General features: G+C 48.9%; 1 protein-coding gene across 2 annotated transcripts in view; it reads right to left on the bottom strand.

The window, feature by feature from the left end:
* Positions 1-25,543, bottom strand: part of Schip1 (schwannomin interacting protein 1) — a 306,497-nt gene that overhangs the window by 70,400 nt on the left and 210,554 nt on the right. The window contains exons 1-2 of one of the 2 annotated variants that reach the window (XM_090338264.1): positions 17,248-17,435; positions 16,441-17,082 (exon numbers count right to left, since the gene is read on the bottom strand). In XM_090338264.1, coding sequence (XP_090194390.1) covers positions 16,441-17,082; positions 17,248-17,295 — 690 coding nt within the window. In that variant the 5' untranslated portion in view covers positions 17,296-17,435. Of the gene's footprint in view, positions 1-16,440; positions 17,083-17,247; positions 17,436-25,543 lie in introns of those variants that run through there. The other variant, XM_090338256.1, reaches the window with a different exon arrangement.

The following is a 25,543-nucleotide window of genomic DNA, read 5'->3' as shown; positions in this document are numbered from 1 at the left end:
CTCAGGAAGCAGGAATGCCTGAGAAGGAATCCGCTTGTGGTGGCTGCAAACTGCATGCACAAAATAGGAATAAAGCTGCTTAGCACAGCAAGGGGAAGAATGTAGGTCAGATGACATGCCCAGCTCCTCTCATTTGCCTAGGTGAGCCCATGTGCTTGGAGAGCACTGGATGGAAAATTCCAGGAGCTCTGCGAGGATGCTCATTAAAAAACAACAGCCCAAGAAAGTAAGCAAAGGATTTGAAAAAGCAGCACGCCGTGGGTCAGACTTGGTTTGTGGAAAGCAGGCGCAGAAACTGCTGTGGTAGGCCGAAGTCTCGGGGAGGACAGGCCTTGTTCAGAGGTTGGAAGACGGGGGTGAGGGTCAGGAGTTCAGCCCTTGCTTCGCAGGGGAGGCTGTGAGTGCAAACCTTGGTACTGCCCGAGGAAAGATGATGGTGATGATGATGAAGTAACTCCCATTACCTATGACTCATATGCACGTCTCCACCTAATCTCACATTAAAGCTATTGCCAATGTCCCCACGTCATGGATTTCGTAGAACTCAGGATGGACAGAGGCCAAGCCATTTGCTAGAGGTGACAGCTAAATGGGATTGAAAGTTTTGTCCGGGCTCAGCAGGAATTCCCCACCACTTTAACTCTCACTTCCTTTGGATGTGATCCTAATACAATGCCCGGAGTGCTTAGGACATTACCTGGACCTTACCCTCAGAACCCACCGGGAGCCTGTCTGCAGTTCGGTGTGATTTGTGGGTCACAGAAGTAAATGTCAATCCCTTTCACAGTGTGTGTGGGTGGGGCGGGGCGCGTTCTGGGGGACCAGGGAAGTTCTGCAGGAGTGATCACCTAGGAGAGACTCAAAGACAGCGGGTAAAATCGGGCCACAGCCTGCGGGACACTGTTCTCATCCCAGGGAGAAAGGAAATGTTTAGTGTGAAAAGCATCCATGGATCTCACTGGCTTCCCAGAGCCAAGCTGCACAAATATATGGTACCACTACTGTACACTGAACGAGAAGAATTAAAAAGAAGAAAAGGAAAAGAAAACAAATAAAAATTGGGTGCGGTGGCTCACCCCTGTAATCTTAGCTACTCAGGAGGCTGAGATCTGAGGATCATGGTTCAAAGCCAGCCTGGGCACTAAAGTACGTGAGACTCTTATCTCCAATTAATTACCAGAAAACGGGAAGTGGCATTGTGACTCAAGGGGTAGGGTGGTAGCCTTGAGCTGAAGAGCTCAGGGACAATGCCCAGGTCTAGAGTTCAAGTCCCACAACTGACAAAAAAATAAAATAAAATAAAAAACAAGCCAGAAGCAACAAAACCCCCCAAATACCTCCAGGTAAAGAATAATTTTGAAGAGTTTCAAGTTCAAGTGTGAAACTCTGGGACAACAGGGAGCCCAGGACGGGACAGTGAGGGAGCTGGTCATGGAAGGCGGGGGACGTCAGCGGCTGACCACAAGAGTTCTTGCCCAGGGGAAATGCTGTCACTGGGGCAAAGACACTGGGTGCCTGTGTAGAACTTCTGCCACTTTCCTCACTAGTATACCAAGTGCACAGTGAAGTTTTCATCTTCTTCTTGGGGTTGGGACCTCATTGCTAGCCAAGATGATGACTTCATCATCCAGTCTGTGTGAGGCTTCTTTGTCATCAAAGTATTTCATGGATGAGTTCTTTGCTCCAAAACAATGCTTTTCAACTCTTGGCAATGACACTTAGATCCTGAATTCTGATCTTTAGGGAATCTTTATTTTGATCTGATCCAAAGGAGCTCTTTATTTTGTGGTTACAGCCAAGAGGAACACACACAGGCTCACATCCAAACATGAACATGACAAATCTTTAGAAGTGAAATGAGACTATTACACAGTAGTTTGTTCTCCAAGATGTTGAAAACAGAGAGATACTTGCAGGGTTCTGTGGCTTGTACCTATAATCCTAGCTAGTAGATGGCTGAGGTCAACCTGTACAGAAAAGTCTGTGAGACTCTCACCTCTATTTAACCACTAAAAAGCTGAAAGTGGAGATATGGCTTCTGTGGCAGAGTGGGAGACTGGGGGTCTCTACCCAGCAGTATTCTTGGTCCCAGTCTTAACAACTTAATCCAACCGCCAAGCCAGGAGGGGTCTTGTCCAGTGGGCTTTACCTCGTGGTGTGGTAGACTAGCAGTGTACTCATGCCTGGTATTTGGCTCTGAGTTCCTAACTGCCTCTTCACGGAACTGCCCAGGTCAGTGGTGCCTCTCAAGCTAAGGTGATCATTCCACGTGCCAAGGCGCTTGAAGTTCTTGTTAGAAGCCAGCAAGTTGGCACTGATAGGTTATGGGCCAGCTATGGGGTGAAAAGGTGGGGCATTAAAAAGCCAAGCAAATGCCAAGCCAAACCAACATCTGAGGAACACGACGTGGTACAGATCCTACAGCCAACCCACATGGACAACTCGGAGAAAGCTTCACATTCCATCACTCAGGATGTGCAGTTCTAGTTCTGATTACCGACTATGAGGAAATTGCTAAGACCGACCTGGCCTTTCTGTTCTGATATGGAAATGGGTTTGCTGAGAAGACCAGAAGGGGTGCAATGTTGGGGAGCCCCAGACCCTGTCCTCTGCAGGCTTCCTGGGAAACTCAGCTCCAGCCCAGGTCAGACCCTGTCCTCCGCTAGCAGCCCTGGAAGCTGAGCCCTGGCCCTGCTGTTCCCACTTTCTACACCAGCTTTTCTGTGAGCTTTTCTTATTTTTGTCTCCAAACTTGTCATCCATGTTCGTGCCAATTGCTAATCTAATTTCACCAAAGGTGTGGTGAGCTAGGCGAAGAGGGGGGCCTGCTAGATTCCCCGGGGAGGGGGTAGGGAGGTCTGCACTCTGTGGCTGCCGCCTGGATTAACCCACCAAGTGCCACTCCCGACACCCATGCTCACATCACAGCCTCGACCGTGTGCACTCGCACAGCACACACACCCCATGCTCACACTACAGCCACCACCACGCACACAGCACACACACCTTGTGCTCACATCACAGCCAGCACCACACACACAGCACACACACCCCGTGCTCACACCACACAGCTCATATACTTGTTGACTCACTGGCATCTGCCATGTCCTTCTGTGATGCTGACAGCAGCTGAGGCAGGCCGCCATCTGTATGCCATTCTTTTCCACTCACACTGTGAGTGGGAAAGCCATTTCTCAGTTCACACTAGGGGAGAACACAACACGAACATGTATGGAAGTTTCCTTTGGAGGCTAATGGAGTGGCTCAACTCGTAGAGCACTTGCTTAGCAAGCACAAGGTCCTGAGTCCAACCTTCAGGACTGTATAGCCCCCTACCTGCCCCCCTCAAAAAAAAAGAAGGAAAAAGAGGGAAAAAAGAGAAAGAAAATGCAGCAGAACAGAACAAATGAACAGAAATGTGGCAATCCCTGTAACAGGGAACCTTCAAAAGTTCACATCCCTATGAATCCATTTTGGCTAAACTGGATCATGACAGGTAGAGTAACCTTGCCATTTTTCCGTGTGAGAGATCAAGCCCTTGCTAGGCAAGCAGTGATCCAGTCATCTACATCCCCGGCCTTTGTTTTCTTTTTTGAGTCACAGTCTTACTATATGGCCCAGGCTGGACCCAACGGGCCATCTTCTGGACCCAGCTTCTGTAGTGCTGGGTGGAATTACAGGCATACCCCTCCACGCCCAGCTAAGGAGCACAAAGAGTATCTCAGAAGTCCATCAGACTTTGTAGATAGAGGTAACAAAGCTAAGACAATTATCACAAGGTGAGTCATCCAGACAATTCAGAGGTTTAGGAAATGTCTATAGAATTTACTGAGATAAGAAACAGGTCAGAAAGAACAGACATTCTTCACTCAAAAAATACTCAGGCTTTGATTCATTCTGACTATCAGGCAGAAACAATGGATGCTAGATGGTTCTTCCAGGGTTTTGTATCAGGACGGAAAGTCTTCAGCTAAAAACAATTAGACCTTCTTATTTACAGGGAAAAAAAAATCAAATGAAAAATTCAGAAAATAAGCCAAACATCTAATTCCCTCGCCCCACTCCCCCTATCGAGGGAGGCAACAAATTGTTTACTTTCCATAATAACACCCAAACACACATAGAACCAAAATAATAGTAGAAAGAGGTGCAGGACTTCTCAACCCAGTATGCATATCCCAGACATAAGTCTGATGATTTCAGGCAGTGAGTTTGACTTAAAGGAAACCATCGCTGTCTGTGAAAATATAATTCGTTTGTGTAATTTGCTCTTTTGTTTCTCAGACTGACAGATTTCAGTGGGTATCCTGAGTGTTTTGGGAAGACTTCTGATTAACATTCTCTTTATTATTCAGGCCCATTAGGAAAATATATTTTCCTTTTGACATGGCTAGGTTTCTTTTTAAGGAATTCCTTGTTCCAAATTGTATACTTTTGTGTTACAGCATTGGCACGACTCAGAACACATCTGTCCCCAGCTCTCCGCTGGCCTCACACGGATGGCTGTGCATTGACATTCAGCTTTACACATGGGGTTTGTACCAGAGGAGAGGTCTGCCCTGCTGGCTCTCAGTCAATATTTAATCACCATGCAGTTGTGTAGAGAGAAGGAAATCTTCTATCCCCAATAGCATGTCTTTCCTAGGAAAACAGCCTTCACTTCATGTATGGAAGCATAGCTGGCCTTGTAAGAAAGTTATCAAACTATGACACTGCATGGCACCCTGATGTGCACTGTAACTACGCCATTAGGAGTGACAGATAGAACATGAATAATGCTCTGGGCTTGCCCTAAGCCACCTCATTGTTATTTGTTTATTAATGGAGAGAGGTATTTATGGCAAACTCTTAAAATCCTCCAGTAGTTTCTGACCTCTAGCCCTGGCCCAGTCTCTAGATTACAGAGCAAGGAGGGCTGCCATTCTTGTCAGAACGTTCAAGTTGCTTTTCAGCTTGATAAATAAAGCTTTGTCTTCTTTCCCCATCCCTCCTCATCCCTCCCTCCCTCCCTCCCTTCCTTTGCTGGTACTAGAATTGACCTCAGGGAGCCTGAGTGCTGTCCCTGAGCTGTTTTTTACTCAAGAATAGCACTCTACCACTTGAACCACAGCTCTACCTCCAGCTTTTTGCAGGTTAATTGCGTGGAACAATCTCATAGACTTGCCTGTCTGTGCTGACTTCAAATCATACTCCTCATATCTCAGCCCCCTAAGTTGCTAGAATTACAAGTGTGAAGACACCAACATCTGGCTTGGCTCACATGAAAGCTTTTGCAATTCTGTTTGTGATAAAAGTTTGTAAATGATTTTCCCAGTCTAGTACCATGTTACAAAGCCATCTATTTAACAGGCTAACTATAAAGGAACCTAAGCCAAATGTTAAACCAAAATAACATAGGGAGCCTGAAAGATGCCTGCCTCACAGGTTGTCCTTAGGCTCCTAACAACACATTCTATGGTTCCAGTGGAGCAACAAGTTCTCCTAACAAGCTGGCCTGCTGAGCGGCAGGCCCGTTACCATTTGAAGGGGTAGAGAAGCCTGGCTTTGCTGACAGAGCCAGGATGCAATGGGAACTGGCAAGAGCAAGAAAAAGCATCCGGTAGTATGGGTGGCAATGCCATAGCTCAAAGGGCCAGGCCGTTTTGTTCTTGCATTCCTTCTGGAAACCAGCTGGGGAGGAACAAGCACAGACCAGCTTTGCCCTGTGACCTGTGGCAGGAAACTGTTCACCTCAAGGCTGCAAACTGTACTTGACATTCAAGGGGTTGCCCTTGCATAGGCAGGAGCCGGACACAAGCTCCACCTTAGCTTGTTCCAGCCTGTAATCATGGTAAATCACATGGCGGCCAAACATGTGAGGGGAGGGGGTGGAGGGGTCCGCAAGGAAGTCCACAAGGATGGGTCCTCGCCTGGCTGCACTTGAATGCCTGACTTTCTGCTCCCACTCTGCAGGCACTGGGCCTGTGGTGGGTTGGTGGCATGGGTAGTAGCTCCAGAGGGAGAAGGCTAGGGGTTCAGCCTCTTCTCCCAACTCCCTGCATCAGGAAGCCCCTACCCAACATGCCAACTTCCTGCACCCAAAACACTGCAGAAGTCCTGGAGCCTGAGAGGCGGAACATGAATCCTCCATCAAATTGAAATCATTCCTTCTCATTTCCTTCCCTCCCCAGTTCTCTAGGTAGAAAGAGATAGATGTCATTTCAGAAATGTGCTTGTGACTAAACTTTCTGCAGCATAAGTAATCTTAAATCAACTTCAGAAGAGCTGTAAGGTTACGCTGCGATGTCCAGATGGCTTTTGGAAGCACTGGAAAGTTCCATATTGAAGATGCAGTAGGGGAGAAGCAGCTAGCTAGGGCCAGGCCATGCAAGAGCAGGCGTCACTCTAATGAAACACCACAGGCAGGCACACTTGCTCATTCACTGTCTCTCCCATGGGCTTCGCCTGGGGGTTAGAGGGTAAAGGGGTCCTGGGAGGGGATGATAAGGGACTGGCCCAGCTGATGGCCCTCTGGCTGTGTGTTCCTGTCACTCCAGGCCCTCTCCCATGGGGGGCATTAGGCTCTAAGAGGGCAAAAGGTCATGACAGGGTGACTTTCTGTTACCTCTGTCCCACTTCCTCCACCTCTGACAACAGATATTTGAAGTGTAGTTATGGATGGAATGTGATGACGGAAGGAAAAAAGTAACGGTGCATATTAAAGAAATTCTCTGTGAACTGTGGTTTAAGGGAAATCTCCACACCAACAATTTAAAAAATATAATTCTTGCTCCCAAATGGATTCAGAATGCTTATCCCTTCAGAACTAAGGCAAAGAGATGCTAGAAAGAAATCTTTAATTCAGATTAGAACTATGCCATTGATGCCATAATAATAATCATCTCACCTCCAACATTTATAACTACTTTCTACTGACTCTATGACTTGTTAACAAGTTATCCACCCCTCCCTCTCTCCCTCTCTTCTTCCCTCCCTCCCTCCCAGAAAGTATCTAGACTGCAGTCAGAAAGCACTGGGACATCTAGGACCCTGCGAGACCAGGACACTTGGCTCTGGGTTCCAGTCCTGGTATGAACACGATCAAAGCTGCAGGTGGAATCCCTGTGTGGTCTGCTTACTTCTGATCCTTTCCAAGGGCAGTTCTGCTACCCTGGTTCCACTCAGTCCTCCACAAATAGGCATAGGGCAGGATGTCAAGCAAGGGAGTGCAGACCAGGTGCATGGGTGCCCCTGTGGTGCCATGAGTGCCCTTTCTTTGCCCCTCCTCACCTACAATGGGAAGGGATGGGGATTGCTGGGTTCCCAGGACCCCTCCAGCTGCACTGTTCTGTGCTTGTGTGGGAAACGTCTACTTCTGAGATCCAAACTCGTGTCCTAGGTGGAAAGATCACCCAGCTATGAGTCAGGGCTCCTGATGTACAAACAACAAAGCCATCAGTGCTGACATGACTCCAGAGTGGACAGGTGGTCCCTGCAGCAGCTCCTTGGAAGGAAGTGGAGAGGAAGGCAGAGGCTGAGGAGCAGAAGCCATGGCATAGGTCCCCTCAGGGCTCAGGGCCCAGCTTCCTCACCTCCAGGGCCTTGCACTATTGAAGGATCTTGTGGGGAGAACTCCGGACTTCCACCCCTGCAGCCTGGGGTGGGGAGGGCAGCAGGGTGGGCAGAACATTTCATTAGCTTGGAGGAATATACAGATTGAAGCTGCCTCTCAGAACAGTTTAGTTTAGAAAGCATAGTTCTGTTGAAAGGAATGGGGAAGCACTATCATAATCTACACTAAGCTGAACAGGTAATTGGGTGGTGGGGGGGGGGGGAGTGGAGGATTTCCACAAGCTTCCAGAGACATTCCTCAGCCGTGAGCCATCAGAGACAACAATCAGTCTAGGAGGCTGCCCTGAGTCAGGGGGACAAAAGAAGCCTAGAGTCTGATGATTCAATCCACCAGCAAAGGTTGACCCACCCAGGATGCCACCCGCTCTCCCCTCTTGCATGCCAGTAAGTCCAGGCTCTTGGCTTGCTGTTTCTAACCTATGACGTCTCCCAAGCACACTCCTCATGGCTTGGCAGCCCTTTCACATGGCCAGGCATGTGGGATCCACAGACAACTTCCACCTCCCAGGCATCTGACAGTCAGCTGTCACTCCACCCCTGAAGGACTTCCCCTGCCCATTCCCAGAGCAGCGGCACAATCTCTGTAGAAGCCGTAGACTTGGATCTTGAACAGCTAGAGAACAGGGAGAAGTTGTGGCTGGCCCGGCACCCTGGGAAAGCTCACTGTGCTAAGATGTCGGACACAATGTTTGGGATTGCACCACAGCGGCAGCTTGGCTCCTGGGTCCTCATTGGAGGAATTTCCCTGGATGTCCAGGCCTCATGTTTTGTGCTATCTCTGTACATTTGGTTTTGGTGTTTGGAGGCCAGCTTTCCTGTGTTGCCCAGATTGGCCTCAAATTCCTAGGCTCCCAGGATGTAACTCTCTGATCTCACCCTCCAGAGTTGCTGGAAAGGCAAGAGACTCACAGTCCACATGAGATAACCTGACCTTTACTAAGATTCCATACTCAGCAGGACTGTGTGAAGAGGGGACCCTGAGGGCCTGATTCTCTTCCCACCTCAAGGCACAGCTTACAAGGGTCTATTATTTACTACTTGTGTTGGATAGTTTGAATACCACCTTCAAGGTTTAAAAAGTCAATATCATTTAATCCAAATAAAGTCTGTATGTGAGATTACAGACTTGTGCCAGCATTCCCTTCTTGTTCTGTTTATAATAAGTCTACCACAATGACAGAAGAGGCTAGTATTAGGAAAGCTGCCATGGGCATTCAAGAACTTTGTGAACTCTTTCTGTAACTTTTCTGACACTCTGGAATTTCTCCAAAGTCAGTTTTTAAAGAGAGAGGAGATGAATATATAATGGTAATTTATTTTTACAGTGAGCACCCCACACTTGTCTAGTGTAGCTGGGGTAACAGCATGCATTGCCATGCATGATTTGTTTCTTGAAGACTGGGTCTCAACTCTCTTTTCACCGGCTGGCTTAAACTGTGATTCTCCTATCTTTGTCTCCCAAGCAGCTGGGAGTGCAGGCATAAGCCACTGTATCTGGTTTGACTTTTTATTTAAATCCAATAGATAAAAATAAAGGGGAAATTTGCCTTCTGTTAGTCTTCCTATGTACTATAAAGTAATAGTTACATTAATTAAATGGCAATGCAATTCATCAAGTTTGAACTTTATTAGATTTTGTGTAACAAGAAATTTTTTTTTAAATCAGAACTGACCACCAGTAGTGGCCTTTGGAACTAAATGGTTTCACGTAAATTTCCAGCAGATAAACAATCCAAGGCCATCAATACGTCCAGCAATTTGTGTATTTACATTTAGGACACTCTGTGCTTAAAGATTTCCTCCCTTATCATTATTCATAGATAATGAAAAATAAATTGATATAATGCACAGAATCCAATTATGAAATCGATTTATGAGCTGTTTTGAAGATGAAAAGAAGTATGTGCTAAATAATGGGTGTCTATGACCATATGAAATAAAGTGATTTTGTAATATCCCCTGAGGTTTTTCTTTCCCCTTCTTGGTATTATTATTTCTAATTATTTCAATCATGTAAAAGAGAAAATAAAAACCCCACTGTGGCAACAATAGACAAGCGCAGTGCTTGTGGACAGGCTTTCCTCTCAGCAATCTCTTACTTTCCAAAAGACCTTCCCAGCAAACTGTCTCCACTCTGCCCCACCATACGCCTGTCCTCAGAGGTCATCTCAGTTTTCTTGTCTGTGACACTCGGGTACTGGATTCCACCCAAGAGGAGACATGAGTAGGCTGGCATCATATATTGAACTGTAAATGATCTTTTTTTTTTTTGATGCACAAATGTACTTGTGTTATTCACCAGCATCTAAAATTTAAGCTATTTCTCCTAAGAAAACACAGTCTTGGCATCCTGACATACGAGGGTTCTGTGCTTGGCTCTATGCTGGTGTGGCACTGGAGCAGTCATCAAGAAGCAACAGCTCCCCCCTTTATCCCCAGCCACCCCCACAGTTCCCCATGGCCCCTCTTCCTACCTGGCCTACAGCTCCCAGGACTCACCTTCCAGAAGCATCCATAGTAGCCACCCTTTAACTGCAGCCCCTGCAAGCTCCAGTACTTTGGTCTCAATGAGACTGGGCTCCCCCAGTGGGAGGGGCTTACTGATTCCCAGGAGGGTTGACAATGCTACTTGGAGCACACAGGCATTTCCACAGGGCTTATATTCCTGTCTTAGGACAAACAGCACCCTACCTCTGCTTTGTGAGATTCTGTACAATGTATGATGAAAACAAATCTAATATTGAAATCAGTGTCCCAGGGTAGAAAAAAAAAACAAACCCAAGTCTGTTTTTAAAATTACTACTGCCTAAAACTGTAGAAGGAGAGCTCATGAAGGGAAGTGGGTCTGACCACAGGGCCCCTTGCAGGTGGAATCACTGCTTATATAATTTAACTGTTCAGGAACGAAATCCCAATACTCTGCTCCATATTCTCCTTATGGAACCAATTTTAGAGTAGAAACAAACCAAAAAAAGGTCCAAACACGTACAATGAATAATAAAATGTCAGAACAGGTCAAAATGGATCAACAATTATGTAAGATTACTCAGTGGGGGAGAGAAAACGTCTGCAATTTTCATAAGCAAGCTAATTTTTAGCTACCGGTGTGCCATGAAGAGAAACACATGGGACACGACTGGTCTTAAAACTCTCTGGAAACAAGTTATTTTTAGAAGTGTGTAGATCAGGCATTAGCTCTTTCCTGAGACACTGTACCACTCTCTCAGGGGTTCAGGCCTTTCTTATTTTGGAAATAAGTTGAACACACTCTATATTTGGGTGGGCAGGAGCTGTCATGCTGTTGAACGTCACATTAAAAATGACCTCAGCGGGCTGGGATGTAGCTCAGTGGCAAAGTGCTTGCCTAGGAAGTGCAACGTCCTGGGTTCGAGCCCCAGTGCCAAAAAAGAAGAGACAAAAAAAAATACAGTTAAAAAAAACCAAACAAACCCCAACATAAAAATGATCTCAGCATTTTATAATACTGCAGCTTTTCTAGCATTGTTTTTATTCTAACTTCAAATCTCAGTTCATAACACTGCTGAAGAGCTCAGGATTTGGGAGGAAATGGCTCATTCCCTTTTTTCTTTTTTTCAGAAAGCAAATCAAGAAAGAAATAGACTCAAGTTACACTAATTTAGTAAATGCCATAAGTTACCAATTGCCTAGGACTCTACCATGAACCAGACCTGAGAAGGGCCAGTGGCCCGGGAGCAGGCTTGTCCAGCCTTCTGCATCCTCCACCAAAGCGTGGGGGTCTTTCGGGGGGCCACAGATGTGTACCATGGCAGCTAAGCTGCTCTCTTAGGCACTGTATTTATTTAGATTTGTGCTGATTCTGGGGCTGGAACTTTAGGCCTGGGTGCTGTCTCTGAGCTTTTGTGCTCAAGGCTAGAGCTCTACCACTTGGGCCACAGCTCCATTTCTGGCTTTTTGGTGGTTAATTGGAAATGAGAGTCTTAACTTTCTTGCCAGGCTGATTCAGACTGCAATTCTCAGACCTCATCCTCCTGAGTAGTTAGGATTACAAGTAGTTCACAGAGAGCAAACCACTCAGCCACTTAGCTTTACTAGTATCCTAGATGAAAAAAGTAACTGGAATGCCCGGCCCTGTGACTCACACGTGTAATCATAGCCCCCAGGAAGCTGAGACCCGATGATTGCGGTTCAAAGCCAGCCCAGGTGTGAAAGTCCCGAGACTCTTATCTCCAATTAACCACCAGAAAACCAGAAGTAGCACTGTGGCTCAACGAGGTACAGTGCTAGCCTTGAGCTAAAAGAGCTCAGGGACAATGTCCAGGTCCAGAGTTCAAGCCCCATGACTGACAAAAACAAAAACAAAAAACCAAAAAATGAGTAACTGGACTGTAATTCTTCTGGGAGAAGTACTGAGCAGCTCTGTAGTCAGTACTATTCTAGGGAGAAGTGCGGCTATTTTTTTTTGTTAAAGAATTTATTAACATTGATTTTTACATCATATTTCAAAAGACGTGTTGAACAAACAAGTATTCAAGAAGAGAATCTCTATACACAATCACTAGCACTTAGATTTTAGAACACAGTTAAAATTTGGCTGAGGGTTTGTGTGTCATCTATGAGAAGTGCAGCTAGTTTAAAGAATGCTACTGGCTAATAGTATACACCAATAAAAAGACAAAAGTATTCCAAGTACTTTGGAAAAAAACTTCATTTGGAGAGTATGCTTTCAATTAATACAATAATCAAAATTATTCTTATCTAGTCAGTAGATGAGGAATGTCTGCCTGTCATGGGGACTTAAACAGCAACAACAACAACAACAACGAAAAAGTTTGGGATCTACAATTAGAAGGCTTCCATGTCTGGCCAGGAGTTTGGCCTAGTGGTAGAGTGCTTGCCTAGCATGCATGAAGACCCGGGTTCAATTCCTCGGTACCACATACATAGAAAAAAGCCAGAAATGGTGTTGAGGCTCAAGTGGTAGAGCTCTGGCCTTGAGAAAGTCCAAGGACAGTGCTCAGGCCCTGAGCTCAAGCCCAGGACTGGCAAAAAAACAAACAAAAAGAAGGCTTTCCATGTTTTCAGCAATGAGGGTAATAGCTTACGGGGGGGGGGGGGGTGTCCCACTGCAGTTCTGTTGTATTCTTTTCTTCCCCTCCCCCCCTGCCAGTCCTGGGCTTGAGCTCAGGGCCTGAGCACTGTCCTTGGACTTTCTCAAACTAGAGCTCTACTTGAGCCTCAGCACCACTTCCAGCTTTTTTTCTATGTATGTGGTACCAAACAATCGAACCTGGGTTCGATTCTGGGTACAGTGGTAGGAAGCACTCTACCACTAGGCCAAACTCCCGGCCCTGTTCTCTTGTATTCTTTTAAAAGAGAGGGTAGGAGCCTTTTTAGTAGCTGAGAGCTGTCCTGGAGAGCCTCAAGGAAGAGGATGGAACCGCAGCATTCTAGCCAGGGCTGGAAGAGCGGCACTTGCAGGAGTTTAAGAGAACACAACTGCATGTCCATATAGGCCTCTGCTTGGACATTTATAGCACTTTTATTACTTCTAAGCTAGAAATATTCTGAGTCCATGAGCAAGTGACAGTGGTAGACCCAGAGAATAGGGTTCAAATCAGCAACAAAAAAGATTGGTTGGTCCACATGAAGGCATGGACCCATCTCAAAATTTGATTAAGTAAATGAAGTTGATGTTAATGTTCATTTTAGGAAATGTCAGCTAATTTATAGTACAGAGATCAGATTGGTGGGTGCCCAGAGAAAGAGGGAGTAATTCAACGAGTAAAAGGATACTTTGGGGGCTGGGGATTTGGCCTAGTGGTAGAGTGCTTGCCTCGCTTGCACGAAGACCGGGGTTTGATTCCTTGATACCAAAAAAAGCCAGAAGTGGTGCTGAGGCTCAAGTGGTAGAGCTCTAGCCTTGAGAAAGTTCAAGAATAGCGCTCAGGCCCTGAGCTCAAGCCCAGGACTGGCAAAAAAAAAAAAAGGATACGTTGGGCCTGATTCTGCTAGTTTGATTTTGGTGATGGTTTTATGGGTATGTCAAAAATCATACATGTCAAAAGTTATCACCAAATTGTACGTTAACTATGTATAGTAGTGAATTCACTATACAGCACACTGAGATATCAATATAGCACACTACATAGCGCACTGAGATATCAATAAAGTTGATTTCAAAGGAAAGTCTAAAAGAAAAAAAAATAGAGCCGAGTTTCCAGAGATAAGCTAAACATAGAGGACTGTGCCCTGTATGACAGGAATTCTTATGCAAGAACTGAGAGAAAAGAAGTGAAATGATATTCTATCCAGGGCGAGGGGTCTTAGGGGCCTTCCCCTCCTCCTCTCATGCTAGAAGTGGAAGGGCCAGAGGTGAGCTGGACCACAGATGAGGCATGGGGCGAGGAGGTGGGAATTCAGAGACAAGCACTGTGTTGATGAAGAGTGTGCTTAAAAAGCTCGTAGGCGGAGCTGGGAGCATGCCTAGTGGTAGAGTGCTGGCTTAGCATGCATGAAGCCCTGGGTTTGATTCTTTGGTATCATGTACGCAGAAAAAGCCAGAAGTGGCACTGTGGCTCAAATGGCACTAGCCTTGAGCAAAAAGTATCCAAGGACAGTGCCCAGGCCCTAAGTTCAAGCCCCAGGACTGGAAAAACAAATAGCACATAGGCCCTCATTTCTTTGCTTTAGGTCTTCCCTTCCATTCCAAGCTACAACACTTAGTAAAAAGAATAGAAAAGCATCATCTCTGTCCCTCTGTCTCTGTCCGATTGCCCAAATAATGAATGTACTCTAGGAACTTGAGCATGGACACTGTACCTTAAAGACACTTATCCTGGGGTAAAACACTTGAGAAAATGACTCCTCTGGGACCCAAAAATGCCTGCAAAGAACAATACTTATCTTATGAATGGATGCCTGTCTTGAAGGGAGATTCAGGCAGAAGCCATGTTTTGTTTAATGTGTTGCTCAAACATCTACCAGCAGAAAAATCTTGAAATTTCTGGGCCTAATTGATAAATGGTGTCACAGCAAGAATGATGGGCTGTGCCAGGTGTCAGATCAGAGGGGAACATTCAACCTAGGATGAATTTGAGCCAAACCCCAACCTACCAGCAGCAAGGTTACGTCACAGTAACTTAAAGGAAATACCTGGAGGGGACATTTCAGGTGTGCCTGGGCACAGAATGTCAGGAGAAAGAAACTCAAACATATACACCGAGAAGACACTTTTTGTTTCACAGGCTGTCCAGTAATAAAAGGAGAAGTGTGGGTGTGCTTTGGGATGGGTAGAGGCCTGCTAAACAAAGCCATTAAAAGTCAGGTTCCTGGATGGGAGAGCATCCCTCTCTCCTCACCAGAATTTGGGCCCCTTGTGTTCGGATGCATAACTGCAGCACCAGTCCCCACACCTGGGACCCAACAGCTTCACAAGAGGTATGCCAAATTCTATCTCACAACTTTGGGGAACAGAGCTCCCTGTCCCCCTCAAACCCTAACTCTGTGGCCAGACACAATTCTTGCATTTTTCCTGGAAGGTGGCAGTATCAGGGAGGTGGGAGGATGGGGGGAGTAAACCATACGCCTTGCTTGGATTCAAGTTATCCACCAACTACAGGCCAGTTGAAGGAAATACTTCTCAAGCACTAATTGGAAAGAGGATGTGCTGTTCTGCGAGGTAGGAGACGATGAGACGGTACTGGCTGTAGTGGAGAGATGCCATGTCTCTCAGTGACAGGATAAACTTTGAGATGAAAAGGAGTGTAAATTGAGCCGGTAGTTGCTGGGGACGCTACCCATTGGGCTGTCGGCCACGGCTCCTGCTGGAAATTCTGCGGATTTCTGTCTGAAACACTGAAGTCAGAAGTGCACGCACCCAATTTCCAGCAGCCCCAGAGTCCAGCCAACAAATGACACCTGCAAGACCAGCCTTTCCCCCAGTGCCACAGAGCTGCGTGCCCTCGGTCCCATTTGGGGACACCTCTAATGATGTCCAATTGCAACCGTAGCTTTATCTCAAAGCAGCCCTCAAAGGGGGAGCCACATTCACGACGCCTTGCTTTTAAAGTCATTTATAAGCTCTCCTCTCCAGCCACACACACACACACACACACACACACACACACACACACACACACACACACACACACACACACAAAGATGTTGAGACAAGTACAAACCTGCCAGCGCTTATTATAGATGCGGCCCTCCCTCCCCTCCACGCCAGCACCCCTCCCTGTCTGGCTTTCCTGAATGGAGGCTAGCCTCGGGTAAGGAACTCTAAGTGGCTCCTTCTCCGCAGCCAGGGATGGGAATGAGTCAGGCCACCGAGGCCGGCCAGGGCCCCTCCCTAGTCCCGGGGCTCCGTTCATCGGTTCCCGCAGGTCGACTAGGCTGGGGTTCCCCACGGGAAGCCAGTGGAGGTGGCGGGGGTGGCGGAGGGGGGCCGTCCACGCGTCCGTGGAAAGGCGAGGGCCGTGCGCCTGGCTGCGCTCGGGGACAGCCCGGCCCAGGGCGACAGGCGGGGGGCAACCACGGGAAGCCCACCCCGGCGGACAAAGCCGCGGCCGAGGCGCCACGAGACGTCCCCTCACAAGGCACCCGAATCGCCCCAGGTTTATTTTCGGGCGGGTGACTCACAGCCCGGCCTCCCTAAGCAAGGCCACGAAATGACTCGCCGTTTCCCCCGGCCCCGCTTTCCGCCGCCCCCGGCCCGCCCTCCTTCCTTCCTTCCCGCCCGCCCGTCCCGCGGCCAGGCCGAGCGGCGCGCCCCGGGCCCCGGCCCCGGGAGGGGCGCGCGGGGCGTGGACCGGGGGTGCGCGAGTGCACGCAGCCCTGTCAACTTACGGAGGTGGAGTTGGTCCTCGCCTGGCTCTGGTTGCGCACCTCCTGCTCCCGGAACTGCAGCCCGGCCAGATGCTTCTCCAGCGCCTCCCAGTCCATGGGGGGCGCCGGGGGCTCCTCGGGGACGCACGTCCCGCCGTCCGCGTGCGGAGGGCACAGACCCCCGGCCGGCGGCCCCCGGCCCCCACGCCGGCCCCCCGCCGGCTGCGGCTTCTGGATCGCTCGGCGGGGCGCCCGGGGGCCGCCCGGCCGCCCGGCGGTGATCACGTTGCCGTTGTGCCCGAGGTCCAGAGGGTCGAGAGGGTGGGGGTTGCCATTGGGCACCGGCGGCGGCATGGCGGAGGCGGCCGCGCTCTCGGCGCTCAGGGCCCCCGGCTCCCGCGCCGGACAGCGGCCATCCCGGCCCCCGAGCTCGTCCTCCTCGTCCTCGTCCCCGTCCTCCGGCGCCCACTCATCAATCACCGTCTTGGGGAAGGCGGGGAAGGGCTCCTCGTAGTCCTCTAGCGCAGACCCCAGGTCCAGGCTGCCCCCCGGCGACGACGAGCAGGGGGTCACTTTGGTGGAGTTGGGCTGGGAGCCCGAGCGGCTGCTGCTGCGGCTGCCGCCGGCGTCACTGCCGAGGTCCATCCCATCCTCCCGGTAGTCCTGAGGGGACAGAGAGGGTGAGGGATCGGGAGAGCCGAGTCTGGCCGCCCGCCCGCCCGCGCCCCGCGCCCCCGGCCCCGCGCCCCGGGGGAGGCCCGCGGGGAGCCGGCCCCCGGCCCCGGCCCCGAATCCCCTCCCGTGCCCCCGTCCTCCCGGGTAACTAACCCTCAAGTCAGCCAGGGGATGCGGGCCACCAGCGCTCACACTTTTCATTCGGGGAGCCCAGGGCCGCGCGCCGACTTTGTTTTAACCATTTTGCGCCAGGCGCGCCCGGTGCCCCGCCCGCCCCGAGGATTCTCCGGTGCAGACACTTTCCTACAGAATTACAATTCCCGGGGCGGGAACCGAGCGGAGAAGGGGCGGACTCTGGGCTCCCACCGCGCCCCGGCTCCCAGACACCTCCCACCGAGCCCCGCCCCAGCCTCCCGGCCTCGCCCTTCCCAGCCGCCCGGCCCCGCCCATGGCCCTATGGCCCCGCCCTTCACAGCCCGTTCGACCCCGCCCCTGGCCTGTATGGCTCCGCCCTTCCCGGCCTCTCGGCCCGCCTTCGACCCCGGATGGCTCCGCCCCTCCCAGGCGCCAGGCCCCGCCCCCGCCACCCTGGCCCCGCCCCTTCCCCGGCTGCCGCAGGGCGCCCCCCGCCCCCGGATCCCAGCTTTACTTTCTAAGGAACCGCAGCACGCGACGGCCCCGCCCGCCCTGCTGGCGGCAGGCTTGGGAGCGGGTCTCCCCGCCGCGCCCTGTTGGGCGGCATCCCGCCCCGCCTCCGCCGAGGTGTGCCAGGCGGGGGCCGTCACCCTGGGGGCGGGAGACGCGCCCTCCGGTCCCGCCACCGAGCATGCCCAGAGGCTGCGGGGCGCGGCGCCGCCTCTCGCCAGGCCTCGCCGGGCAGCGCCCGGCTGGCGCCCCGTAGTGCGGCCTGGCACCCCGTAGTGCACGCTGGCGTCTGCGAAGTGGCCCGGGGGAGGACCGACCTACCCCCGGGGCACCCGCGCCCTCCCACCTTCCGCGGGGCACCTGTCGCTTTCCGTGGGTGACCGAGGCCAACTGCGGGCTGGGGGCGCAGGCCGGGGGCGGGAGACCCCCACGTGGCGTGGGAAGAGGCAGACAGGCGCCAGCGCGTTCCACACACTCACTGGCTTTGCCTTGAATTGTTCAGGAAACTGAGTCAAGAAGAGCTAAACTGAGTACACACACATACACACATACACAACGGCCGCCCTTTTGGCTGAGGTCTGAGGAGGCCAAGGATGGCCAGACCTCTGCGGGATCTGGAGCTTCCTGTGCGCGGATCAGCCCTGCACTGCAGGGGCTTCCAGTCCCCGGTGACCATGGAAAAGACCACTCCATCCACGGGGGACCTGCTTCCCCCGCCTCCAGATCAGGGCCTGTTACTAATTACCCCAGCGCTCTGGCCTGCGCCAGGCCCGTACCCACACTTGGCACCCTCCAGATCCAGATGGAAGAGGGGCCGAATACTTGGCATTCTTGCATTGGGAGTGGCTGCCACCCTATGAATCCTTTCAGGCTCTGGAGGGGACCTGGTGTAGAGAGCTGTGTGTGTGTGTGTGTGTGTGTGTGTGTGTGTGTGTGTGTGTGTGTAGATTTCTCTGAGGCCCTGGTCCATCTCTTAGAAGGCTCTTCAGGAAATGTAAGCAAACCTTTGCCAGAGCTGGCCATCATAACAGGAAAGGGGCCTTGTGGTCTGGTCCTCTTCTTTCAAGGGACTGGGCTAGTTATGACTTCAACTACAATCTACATCTGCGTCTGTAAACAGCCTGCCTGGTGCTCCAACTATAGTTTGGTTTGAAGTTGCCACAGAGCCACCCTAGGGTGTGCTAATGTCTCTGGGGACTACGGAGATGACAGAGGCAGAGATGGAGGGCATTTGCTGGGATGGAGGGACCTTGCAAGACTTAGATCCAAGAAAGCTGGTGGACACAGGGGGGCCGATAAATATTGATCAGTCTGGGGTGACAGACAAGAGAAGGTGGTAAGGTTAGTCCACTTATTAAACAGGGGGGCCTCCTCAGCCAACCCAGCCTCTCTCCTGCTGCCAGATGGTCTGTGCTCAAGAAATGCAAAGTAAGGCCTAAGATAAACATTTGGTGAGGTAAATTCCCTGCCAAGAATGCATGGCATTTCAAAGCCAGCTATAAACATCTTTGAATTATCTCTACTTTTCGTATTATTTTCTGACCACATATTCTAGATGGGATGGGCAAGTCTCCGGTTTTGCGTTTTCTCCAGTCTTCATGCAAGGTGTTGGCGAGCCCATCTCCATTCTGTCTCCAGCTTCCCTTCTGCCAGAAGCCTCCCACTTGGGAACAAGGAGCCCTGCCAACTCTGAGGCGGGCAACAGTCTGCACACAGGTCCCGCAGGATGGAGAGATGATTTGCAGATTGAAAGTCTTGTCTTCCTGTTTCCACAGCCTTTCCTCACGGTGCGGCTGGAGTTCAAAGATTTACGTGTGTCTCCTGATGCCCTTGGAGAGTGCTCGGACACCTGTGCCATCCATTACCAGTGCTCAGCTCTGTCTAGTACAGGGTCTGTCTGGGATATCCAGTCTGCCCTAGTCTAGACTACCGACTCTGGACAGGGCTGCACAAACTCCCAGGAAGCTCTCCTGAAACCAGGAATGCTTACTTTCTGGGTCACCTCCTCCTTTAGGCCAATGTTCACTCATGCTTTACGTCTCGGCCTAAATGGTGCTTCTTCCAGGAGTGCTGAGCTGAGTCTCTGGGTCTTCCTGCCCGTCAGGTGACCTTCTAGTGTCAACATCAGGCCTGCAGTTACCATGCACTGTGTAGCAACCTTAGTGATTACTTAGGTTCTCCTGTACTCATAGTTCGTAGTCCTGTGTGTGTGTGTGTGTGTGTGTGTGTGTGTGTGTGTGTGTGTGCGCGCGCATGCGCGAGCGTGCACACGCATGCGTGCATGCACGCTCATGTGTGCTGGTGCTCAGCCTTGAACTCAGGGCCTCTTACTCATGCTCAGCTATTGCATTCAAGGCTGGTGCTCAAATTGAGCACCACCTTCAGCTTTTTGCTGGTTACCTGGAGGTAAGAGTCAGATTTGTCTACCTGGATCCTTAGCTCTTGGCCTCAAGTAGCTAGGATTTCAGGTGTGAGCCACAGGCTTCCAGACGAGCTACATGCCTTCTGTCACCAATAGGAAACTGGATTCACACTCACAGGGTCATGGTAAGACCGTGAGTTCAGCAGCAAGCACTATTTACAGGATTTATCTTGTGAAGGCGACATTTGAAAAAGGACATAATTGGAATATATCAGAGTGTAAGGAGCATGAATAGGTAGAAGATTTATTTGCAAAATCATAAAATTGCCAGACTAATTCTAGAACTATTAGCCCCGATGCTGAAGCATCTGACATTGTGACATTTGGAGCAATTAAGAGATGGCGGGCAGAGGGGTGGTATTTTATCTTGATTACATGAATTGCATGCAGGTCACAGACAGTACACAGATGCTCTGCTCTTTTATCACCTGCCTATGACTGTGTGGGGCTCCTCGGTAGCTCTGTGGACATCGTGTGCTGGACACAGAGCATCTGTGCCTGCCCAGCCCTGTCTTTATGATCCTGGATTCCTCACCAGAGGGGTTGGCTGCATCAACAAGCGCTTGTCTAGACTCCCAGGAACAAGTCAGGAATTTCATCCTAGAAACCATGGGAAATACAAAGCAAATGTGGCTCTGAATCTTGAACTTATTAAGAAACACATAGTTGATATTTAGCTACTAATTTAAAACTAAGGTGTTTCAGTTAGGCAGGTAGGTCCTTTTTGGTATATATCCTCCCTCCTTTCCTTCTTCCTTCCTTCCTTCCTTCCTTCCTTCCTTCCTTCCTTCCTTCCTTCCTTCTTCTCTTCTTTTAATTTAATTTTTTTTGTCAGTGCTGGGCTTGAGCTCAGGACCTGAGCATTGTCCTTGGACTTTCTCAAGGCTAGAGCTCTACCACTTGAACCTCAGCACCACTTCTGGCTTTTTTCTATGTATATGGTACTGAGGAATCAAACCTGAGTCTTTGTGCATGCTAGGCAATCACTCTACCACTAGGACAAACTCCTGGCACCCCTTCCCTCTTCTTTTGTGTTCCTTCTTTTGTCTTTCTCCCTTCTTCACTTTGTCCTTCCTTCTGTCTTTTATCTATCTATCTATCTATCTATCTATCTATCTATCATTTACTTTTTGCAGTACTCAGGATTGAGCCCAAGACCTCAAGTTTTTGCTCTGCTATTTGAGCCATGCCCTTATCCCTTTCAAATTTTAATACCATTGTCAGGGCTGGCCTCAAACTCATTGAGGTCTCAATCTTCCTGTCTTCACTGCTTGAGTAGCTAAGATTATAGATGAATATTATCATATTGGGCTTCTCTTCTGTGTTTGTGAAGATTATGGGTTGATTTTAATATACTAGCCTGTATGTGCAGATATTTTGGAAGTGTGTCCTAAGATGAATATTTAAAATAATTGTCATTTTTCTTTTTGCCAGTTCTGGGGGCAGAACTCAGAGCCTGAGCACTGTCCTTGGGCTTTTCTCAAGGCTAGCACTCTACCACTTGAGCCATAGCACCACTTCTGGCTTTTCTATGTATGTGGTACCCAGATCTTTGTGCATGGTAGGCAAGTATTCCACCACTAGGCCAAACTCTGGCCCCAATTGTCCTTTTTTTTTTTTAAGCATATACACATCTTAACGGTTTTGATATTCTAGCAAACTATATGTATGTCTATTTCCTTGACAAAAATCGAATGGCAACATCTAGGCAAAACAGGGACCAGAGATAATCTCAGCCACTCAGAAGCTGAGATAGGAGGATTGAAGCCTCAGGCCCACTGGGGAAAAAGTACAAGACATCATCTAGAAAAGCAAAAGGGCTATGGGCGTAGATCCAGTGGTAGAGCATTTACCTAACAAGCAGGAGATGCTAAGTTTCAAACAAGTCATGCAATATATATATATATATATATATATATATATATATATATATTAAAAACCAGCTCTCATGACCTATTTTCTTTCTTTCTTTCTTTCTTTCTTTCTTTCTTTCTTTCTTTCCTTCCTTCCTTCCTTCCTTCCTTCTTTCTTTATTTCTTTTCTTTTCTTTTTGTGGGTGTCATGGGGCTTGAACTCTGGACTTGGTCATTGTTCCTGAGCTCTTCAGCTCAAGGCTACCAGCCTACCCCTTGAACCACAGTGCCACTTCCCATTTTCTAGAGGTTAATTGAAGATAAGAGTCTTTAGTGCCCGGGTTAGCTTTGAACCCCGATCTTCAGATATCAGCCCTCTGAGTAGCTAGGATTATAGGTGTGAGCCTCTGGTGACCTATTTTCTACACCTGAAACCAGGAAATCTAGATTGACAAATTCTGTGGAACTGTGTATTGGGTGCATATTAGTTTACCATGTAGAGTACCCTGAATGATTGTGGGTGCTAGCAGATGAGAGGACCCTGAACATAAAGGAGATAGAAGTTTACCAAGAAGGAGCTTTTGGCCCAGTTCACAGAGACAACACAAGTGGGCCGTGTACAATATCTCTACACTATATGCGGGTGCTGGGATTTCACAGGAAATTTGCTGTCTATTGACAAGATTGGAGTACTCTTCCATCAGATTGGCTAGCCCAAAGCCAATTATTTACCCTGTTCCAATCTTTTCAGAAATGTCCTGTCATTCTTTACTACTTTCTTCAAGACAATGCAAATCTGTAAGCAGTACTGAAGTTTTCTGAGCTTCTAGTTGGGCGTAAATGATGTAGAAGAACATTTGGGGGAAAGGCTGTGAGGGGTGTGAACACAGTCTCTTTAGGGGCCCTGAGAAGCCCCATAAGAGATAGATATGGAGTTCACGTGTGCCTGGCCTTATACAGACGAGGTACTTCAGAAACTTCGTACCAGGCCTCTCTGTGGCATGGGGTCACAGAAGGCCATCTCACAATATGCTCTGATCACTTCTCGACACAACAGGAGGCACTGGAAGATCAGAAAGTAGAGGCTGGCATTGCCTGCAGTGCACAGTGCAGTGAGCCTGGCAGAATGGGAGCCAGCTCTTCCAAGAGACTTGGCTCTATCTCTGATTAGCTTGCCCGTTCTGGGCAAGACAGTCCTAGAAGCTCTGGACAACTGGCCTCATCCCGAAAGGAGAGGTGTATGAAATTGTCTTGAGTTTGGAAACTGATGATGTCTCACTAGCTATACTCAGATGCCCCCAAGGGCAGACAGAAGAGTGGAGTGGGCAGTAGTGGGGACCAGGAGCACCAGGGCTGAGTCTCTCACTTTGGAGAGCAGAATCATTATCTGTCTCTTTCCAAATTTACTACGGTCTGTGATAGTGCTCTTAAAGTAGAAAGGTACTAAATAAGCTCCCAAAACATTCCAACAAAAATGGTTCAAGTAAAGCAGAATTTAAAAGGCACAGAAAGTACCTAAAAGTCTGTCTGTGTGGGGGAGAAGGGGAGTAATAAAGAGCAATGCAATTTTTCCCTGTTGAAATATTTCTAAATTATTTAAAACTATAACATTAAGTGCTGGGATGGGAGAACCCTCATCTACTGCTGGTACCTTTATAAATGGGTTGGTACAAACTTTCTAGAATGCCTTTTGATAACATGCTTCTAAAATTTTTAAAATGGAACTCCAGTCTGATGTAGAAGTAGACATGACATAACAATATAGGTTAAACATTTGTAATGTGTGATTCCAAAGTAGGCTCATGGGCTATGAGAGAGGAGGGATGGTGCATGTCACAGGGCAAGGCAACAGCTTGAATACAGGCTTGAGGCTGCAAGGAGCTAAGAACATTCCAGAACCTGGAAGGAAACCGGGGCTTGAAGCCAGTGGTTGGAAAGTGGGGAGGGGTTGGCAGTTAGATCTTCCTCCTGATAGCCAGTCACTGGTGGGTTGTGAAAGCTGATGGATATTTTCAGAAGTGCATGGCAGAGGGTGAAGTAGAGGACAGGACAGGGGTGGATAGGGGAAGCCAGTCAGGAAGCAGATACAACAGACAGGGATCAGCCATTCAAGAGGTGCAGGAAACAGAATGAAGAGGACCTGGGAACTGAATAGACAGGGGAGGGTGCTGGAGAGAGGGGTCAGGGTTGGCTTCCTCAACAATTTAGTGCAAAGGAGGTGTCATTTCCTGAAGGGACAATAGTGGGGGCTGTAGCCCGTGAGTTTGTAAGGAAGGCAGAGGGCAAGACAGGAAAGGACTTCAGTACAGCTTAGCATTGCATTGCCTGAAAATTGAGCCCAAGGACACAGAAGGAAGAGTTTAGATTCATAGGGCGAGGTCTCCAGAGTGACCTTCACAGTAGTGAAACATCACCCTCAACTTTAAATGTCAACAAAACAAAACAACGTTCTGTGAAAGAAATGAAATAAGAAAGATCTTTGCAGGTGCCGGGAGTTTGGCCTAGTGGTAGAGTGCTTGCCTAGCATGCACAAAGACCCAAGTTTGATTCCTTGGTACCACATACATAGAAAAAGTTCAAAGGGATGCTGGGGCTCATGTGATAGAGTGCTAACCTTGAGGAAAGCCCAAGGACAGTGCTCAGGCCCTGAGTTCAAGCCCCAGGACTGGTGAAGAAAAGAGAAATGATTTAGGAAGTTTTAAGACTGAGTTCAAGAGGATGTAACACTATATTTACAACACAAGTCACATTCTCATACCCTTTTTTGTTTTTTTGCCAGTCCTGGGCTTGAGCTCAGGGCCTGAGCACTGTCCTTGGACTTTCTCAAGGCTAGAGCTCTACCACTTGAGCCTCAGCACCACTTCTGGCTTTTTGCTACGTATGTGGTACTGAGGAATGGAACCTGGGTCTTCGTGCATGCTAGGCAAGCACTCAACCACTAGGCCAAACTCCCGGCCCACATTCTCAAAATTTAAGTAGTTACGTAGGCCTGGGAAAGTAAGGCAAAAGGGCTGGAGGCAGAGGCGTGATTCAAGTGGTAGAGTGCCTGCATAGTGAGTACAGACACTAAAAACACTGGGAAATTGTAACTGGTGGTTATGAACTAAGATATCTGAGTCAAAATGGAAAATTTCTTGCCTACCTAAGCGGTTCATGTAGCAACCACCAAGTCTATGCACCTGGTCAGCCGAGGCAAACAAGGTACTGACTGAGGCCAACTGACGGGAGAAACAAGTGCACTGAAAAAAACAAGACCAAACCAAACTTGCAAGCTTAAGCTAGGAAGGAAACAGGAGGAATACCTTAAAATAGTGATTTGTTTTTTGAGGACTCTCCAGACTTCCTTCACCATGGTCACACCAGTTTCCCTTCCTACCAACAGTGTCCCGAGGCCCCTCCCCCACTTCCCTGATGACATCTGTTGTTGTTCTTATTCTTTTTTAAAAAATATTTTTATTGTGATTAATAGAAGGGTTACATTATATTCACCAGATAGAAGGTGCATAACTTCACAAATATTGATACCCTT

Source organism: Megascapheus bottae, chromosome 1 (assembly GCF_031878675.1).
Source record: "Megascapheus bottae isolate mThoBot1 chromosome 1, mThoBot2.hap1, whole genome shotgun sequence".
In the NCBI taxonomy this organism is placed as follows: Eukaryota; Metazoa; Chordata; class Mammalia; order Rodentia; family Geomyidae; genus Megascapheus; species Megascapheus bottae.
Note: the sequence above shows the minus strand (reverse complement) of the source record. Positions and strands in the feature narration are given on the sequence as shown.